General features: G+C 45.6%; 2 protein-coding genes across 2 annotated transcripts in view; both read left to right on the top strand.

Annotated features, from left to right (window-relative positions):
• Nucleotides 1–3093, top strand: part of LOC143289317 (uncharacterized) — a 4042-nt gene extending 949 nt beyond the window's left edge. The window contains exons 3-4 of the mRNA XM_076598316.1: nt 2113–2397; nt 3084–3093. Coding sequence (XP_076454431.1) covers nt 2113–2397; nt 3084–3093 — 295 coding nt within the window. The remainder of the gene's footprint in view (nt 1–2112; nt 2398–3083) is intronic.
• Nucleotides 3094–3309: 216 nt separating this feature from the next.
• On the top strand, nt 3310–4875 carry LOC143289316 (uncharacterized). The gene has a single exon (XM_076598315.1). The coding sequence runs from the start codon at nt 3310–3312 to the stop codon at nt 3742–3744; it is 435 nt and encodes a 144-aa protein (XP_076454430.1). The 3' UTR covers nt 3745–4875.
• The last annotated feature ends 1125 nt before the right edge of the window (nt 4876–6000 follow it).

Below are 6000 nucleotides of genomic sequence, written 5' to 3'. Positions count from 1 at the left end.
GTATTTTGATTTGATTTGATTTGATATGGATACTTATATAACACCTATCCTTGGTCAGAGATGCAGGCTTGATGATATGGATGCTTACATGGAGTCTCCAGTCGGACCGACGGATGAGTAGGCAGGCAGGCTAATCTGTCAGTGTGTGTCCTCATATGGGAGAAGAGGCCAATTCTGGATGCACAGCACTTCCCACAGGTGTGCAAGGAAAACGTTTCCAGAAGCTGAGCCTTGCTTCCTTCACTCACGCCTTTCCTTAATGGCCAGCATTCTCTTGTTTTCAAACGTCTTTATGCCACTAGAGCACAGCATCCTCCAGCGAGAGCAGTCAAGGGCATCAGTTTCCCAGGAAACGATGTCTATGTCACAGGCTTTGAGGTTTGTCTTCAAGGTGTCCTTGAAGCGCTTGCAGGGTCTTCCAAGTTCGCGGTGGCCTTCCTTCAGCTGGCCATGCAAGAGCATCTTCAGTAGGTGACCAAACTCTAAGCACTTTACAGACTCAGAGTCATTCACACAACAAGTTGCCTACTTGGGTAGAGATGAGTGCCGGCTGCCATTGGGCGCTCATCATTCAATGTCTTGTGTGTTGCCCTGTCTCTCTGGAGAGGTTCAGTTATGTCCAGTGTGCTGTCCCTGTCTCTCTGGGGATGTTTATTGATGTACAGTAAATGATATGATGTATAGATATTTATATAGTGCCTGTCCAACTCTTAAGCACTTTACAAACATAGGTGTCGTTTACACAACAGGCTGCTTACTTGGGTAGAGGAGACTGATAGCTGCCATTGGGCGCTCATCATTCTATGTCTTGTATGTATTGTGTGCTGCCCTGACTCTCTGGAGATCTTTATTTTTTAACAGTGTGCTGCCCTGTCTCTCTGGAGATGTTATGTAAAATGTGCTGTGCCGTCTCCCTGGAGATGTTATGTAAAGTGTCCTGCGCCGTCTCCCTGGAGATGTTATGTAAAGTGTGCTGCCCCGTCTCCCTGGAGATGTTATGTAAAGTGTGCTGTGCCGTCTCCCTGGAGATGTTATGTAAAGTGTGCTGCCCCGTCTCCCTGGAGATGTTATGTAAAGTGTGCTGTGCCGTCTCCCTGGAGATGTTATGTAAAGTGTGCTGTGCCGTCTCCCTGGAGATGTAAAGTGTGCTGTGCCGTCTCCCTGGAGATGTTATGTAAAGTGTGCTGCGCCGTCTCCCTGGAGATGTTATGTAAAGTGTGCTGCGCCGTCTCCCTGGAGATGTTATGTAAAGTGTGCTGTGCCGTCTCCCTGGAGATGTTATGTAAAGTGTGCTGCGCCGTCTCCCTGGAGATGTTATGTAAAGTGTGCTGTGCCGTCTCCCTGGAGATGTTATGTACAGTGTACTGCACTGTCTCCCTGGAGATGTTATGTAAAGTGTGCTGTGCCGTCTCCCTGGAGATGTTATGTAAAGTGTGCTGTGCCGTCTCCCTGGAGATGTTATGTAAAGTGTGCTGTGCCGTCTCCCTGGAGATGTTATGTACAGTGTACTGCACTGTCTCCCTGGAGATGTAAAGTGTGCTGTGCCGTCTCCCTGGAGATGTTATGTAAAGTGTGCTGTGCCGTCTCCCTGGAGATGTTATGTAAAGTGTGCTGTGCTGTCTCCCTGGAGATGTTATGTAAAGTGTGCTGTGCCGTCTCCCTGGAGATGTTATATACAGTGTACTGCACTGTCTCCCTGGAGATGTTATGTAAAGTGTGCTGTGCCGTCTCCCTGGAGATGTTATATACAGTGTACTGCACTGTCTCCCTGGAGATGTTATGTAAAGTGTGCTGTGCCGTCTCCCTGGAGATGTTATGTAAAGTGTGCTGCGCCGTCTCCCTGGAGATGTTATGTAAAGTGCAGTGTGTGTGTTGTTTAATTTTCAAATCACAGCAATGAATAATGGAGCACTCACATTAAACAGGAAACTTCAGTGTTTTCCTATGTATTATTTGCACACATGTGGATGCTATGCTCCTTCATCTGATTTGTTATTGAATTACACATATTTGTAGTTTCTTCCCAGATCCCAAGATTTTTCTTTTACCAGAGATTCTTCTACCTTCCACATTGTTTTCTTTCTTCCTTTTTTTTCACCCCACTCTCCGCAGAGTAAAACCAGAGGCAGAGAACATCGCAGAACATCACAAGGGAGGCAACATGTCTCAGCTCATCACCAGAGATTCCCGGCGCCCGCAGTCAGCCCGGCCGGCACCCAGGGTCAAAGTTGAGGCTTCGGAAAACGCCGAACTGGACCGAGGTCTTCGGCTGGGTGGCCTGATGCATGATGTTAAATCCATACCCGCTTCCCCAAAACCTGTGCCACGGGTCAAGCCGGAGGCTGAGGAAACAGCAGTGCTTGGTGCTGGGAGTCAGATGGCAAAAGTGATGTTTAAGTGAGTGTGTGTGTGTTTTGCTTGTGTGTGTGTGTGTGTGTTTGCTTGTTTGTGTGTGTGTGTGCGTGAGAGAGAGCGAGATAGTGCCCATGTGTGTGCATGGATGTGCAATTGTGTGTTTGCCTTCCTGGGTGCACAAATATACACAGCTCAGTTGGGAGTCAGATGGCTGAAGCAATGTTTTAGTGAGTGTGTGTGTTTGCGTGTGTGTGTGTGTACGTGCGCCTATGTGTGTGCATGAATGTGCAAGTGTATGTTTGCCCACCAGAGTGCACAGACGGACACAGCTTAGTTCCTTCATTAAGATGCAATTTAATGCTTTTTGTATTTGAAGTTTGGTGGGGGGTGGTTTTGCTGTTGTTGTTGGGATGGGAGTTGTTTTCTTACTGTTTTTTTTTACACTGAAAGGGATGTTTTCCTTAAAACACACACACACACACACACACACACACCCCCCTTGCAGTCTTATAAGTGTTTTACATTCTTGTTGTCCTTTGACCTAAGTGACACATTATGAGAAACAGCACAGTAATATAGGCACGGCTTGGGCCTTTGTGATGGCTGTACATGAATCTGTGTGCACAACTTGCCAGCATGGAAGATCTGGGGAGCCATCAGTGGTGTCATTCTGAGGACAATGCAGACTTCTTTAGATGGGTGCTAGACATCTTTTGTTCTTTTTGCAGGTTCACCTGAATGGGTCATAGCTGTAAGATGGTGTAGAGCAAAAATAACTCGATTATTGTAATCAAACCAGATATGTATTCACTTATTGAAAATATCTGTGAATGATGCCAAGCCTTGAGGCAGGAAAGTCTGTCTTGCAACCTGATGATGTTAAAGAGTGGATACATACACTTATGTACTGCTTCAGTTCAGTTGCAGTTATATCTTTTCCTTTGGCTTAGAGACATGCTACACATCAAGATACCAGTCATCACATTTATTCTGAATGCCCCCTTCAGGTATGGCACCACCCCTCGCTCCACCAGAGGAGTTCCACGAGTTAAAACCGAGGCCACCGACAACTACACTCTGGACCAAGGCAAACGCATGGAGAACTTGCTCGTCTGTTACGGGCGGCAACCACAATCCGCTCGACCGGTGCCACGCGTCCGAGACGGCCAGCCCAACGCGGAACTGGACCAAGGGGGACGACTCTCCCGGCTGATGCATGAAGGAGACAAAGTCCGTGGCGACCCAATCCCGCCTCCCAGAGCGGCTTCGGCCTCAGGGCGGCGGATCCTGAGGAAGAGTCAGCAGGGAAGTATCAGTCAGGTTTTTTCAGAGACGTCCAAGTGGCACATGGTTCCAGCGCCAGGTATGAGGAGCACCAAGGCTTATTAGCTCCCCTGCTGCTTTGCCTCAGGTTTGTTAGCTCCCTTTTTCCGCAGGTTGGAGAAGTGCCAAGATTTACCAGCCAGGGAAGTATCAGTCAGGTTTTTACGGAGACGTCTGAGTGGCACATGGTTCCAGCGCCGGGTATGAGGAGCGCCAAGGCTTATTAGCTCCCCTGCTGCTTTGCCTCAGTATTGTTAGCTCCCTTTTTCCGCAGGTAGAAGAAGTGCCAAGATTTACCAGCTAGGGAAGTATCAGTAAAGTTTTTTTCAGAGATGCCTGAGTGGCACATGATTCATGCCCCGGGTCGCCAAGGCTTATTAGCTACCCTGCTGCTTTTCCTCATTATCGTCAGCTTCCCCCTCCCCCCCCCCCCCCCAACCCCAAGTATGAGAAGAGCCAAAATGTACTAGCTCCCCTTAACCCTCAATATTGAAAACTCCCTTTTCCCATGTATGAGAACTGCCAAGATTTACTAGTAAGCTGTCGTCTTCCTCGGTATTGTTACCTCCCCTTTTCCCAAGCGCGAGGAGCATCACGACTTATCAGCATCCCTCTTCTTAGTTTTAGCTCTTTTCCCAAGGTATGATGTGTGCCAAAGCTTATTAACTCACTCAGTACGGCCTGTCCTCTCTTCTCCTCTACACAGACCCCTCGGATGTCCAGTGGGTGTCTGAATGACCCAACCTTTAGCTTCCGTCGTCAGAATTGTGGTATTCTTTGTCAACATTCTCGTCTTCAGTATAAGAGCCTTCCGCTTGCAATATTTTGATGATGGTAATTGGGGTGAAACGCTGTTAACGTCGTCTCTTTCGCCGTTCGTATGGAAAGAGTTAACTCCCGTCTTCCTGCATGTTGTTAGCTCCATTTTCCCCAGGAATGAAGAGCATCAAGACTTTTCAGCTTCCCTCTTATTTTGAGCTCCCTTCTTCCCAGATATAAAGAGTGCCAAGGCTTGTATTATAAACTCCCCCTTTTTTTTTCTTTTCTCCTGAGGATCTGCATCTGCAATCTGACAAAAAAAAGAAGAGGACTGCTGTCGTCGATGGATCCCAACACAAACATGATCAATGTATATACACCATTTCTTGACTTGCAATGTGCTTCAGGTCTGATCTCTGTAAACTGTGCCTTTCTTCTTTGTTGTTAATTCTGCTGCTGCCACCCCCCCCCCCTCCCCCCCCCCCCCCACCCCCCTCCCTTTCAGCGTAAACCTTCTTTCCCAAAAGAAAATATTTGCCTATGATCTCAAGATTTTTTTTTGCTGTATTCAGTTTTGTCTGATGAAGTATGTAAAAGAAGAAAAAAAAAAAGAAGTTTTATTATCAGTGCATTGTTTCATCAGAATAATGGTGAATGCCTATTCGTTTTGGTCTGTGTGAGTGTGTGTGTGTGCGTGCGTGGTAAACAAAAATCTATGGAATGCATGTCATCATGCATTTTAAGCATTTAGAGAGGAATGTACTGACATTTTAATTCAGTTCATGTGCCTAATTCTACTATTCAGAACAATTTTGCCCCAGCGTGCCTGTCAGCCTTGATGTTTATTTTATTTTTTTACTGATTTATTTATCTTCCTTTTTGACTCACTTGTGTAAACAAAGTGAGTCTATGTTTTAACCCGGTGTTCGGTTGTCTGTGTTTTGTGTGTGTGTGTGTGTGTGTCCGTGGTAAACTTTAACATTGACATTTTCTCTGCAAATACTTTGTCAGTTGACACCAAATTAGGCATAAAAATAGGAAAAATTCAGTTCTTTCCAGTCATCTTGTTTAAAACAATATTGCACCTCTCGGATGGGCACAAAAAATAAAAAAAGAAGCCTAATTATATGCAAACTGCATTTACTGTTATATTTATATTTTTTGTATTCTCTAAACTTGGCACTTTGACCTCTTATTCTGACACAACAACAAGAGGAGTCATTATTATCATTTTTTTGTTCAAACAGGAACTTCTATTGCTAAGCATGGAATTTTTCTTTATTTTGCAAACATTTTGGTGCAGATAGTAAAAAAAGGGAAATTACTCTGTAATTAATGCTAGGGGACTTAATTTATCACAAGTGAGTCTTGAAGGCCTTGCCTCTCTTGTTTCATTTGCAATGAATCTGAAGAACGTTCCCTGTTAAAGCTGTCTCAGTGGGCATCGAAGTTTTCAGTTCTAACCCACTAATGTCCCTGTTCAATACAGTCATTGCTATTTCACCCCCAAAAATGGAGTATGGCTGTCTGCAGGGCGGGGTAAAAACCGTCATACATGCTAAA

Source organism: Babylonia areolata, chromosome 13 (genome assembly GCF_041734735.1).
Source record: "Babylonia areolata isolate BAREFJ2019XMU chromosome 13, ASM4173473v1, whole genome shotgun sequence".
NCBI lineage: Eukaryota > Metazoa > Mollusca > Gastropoda > Neogastropoda > Buccinidae > Babylonia > Babylonia areolata.
The sequence above is the reverse complement of the archived record's forward strand: the minus strand, read 5'-3'. Positions and strand labels throughout refer to the sequence as shown.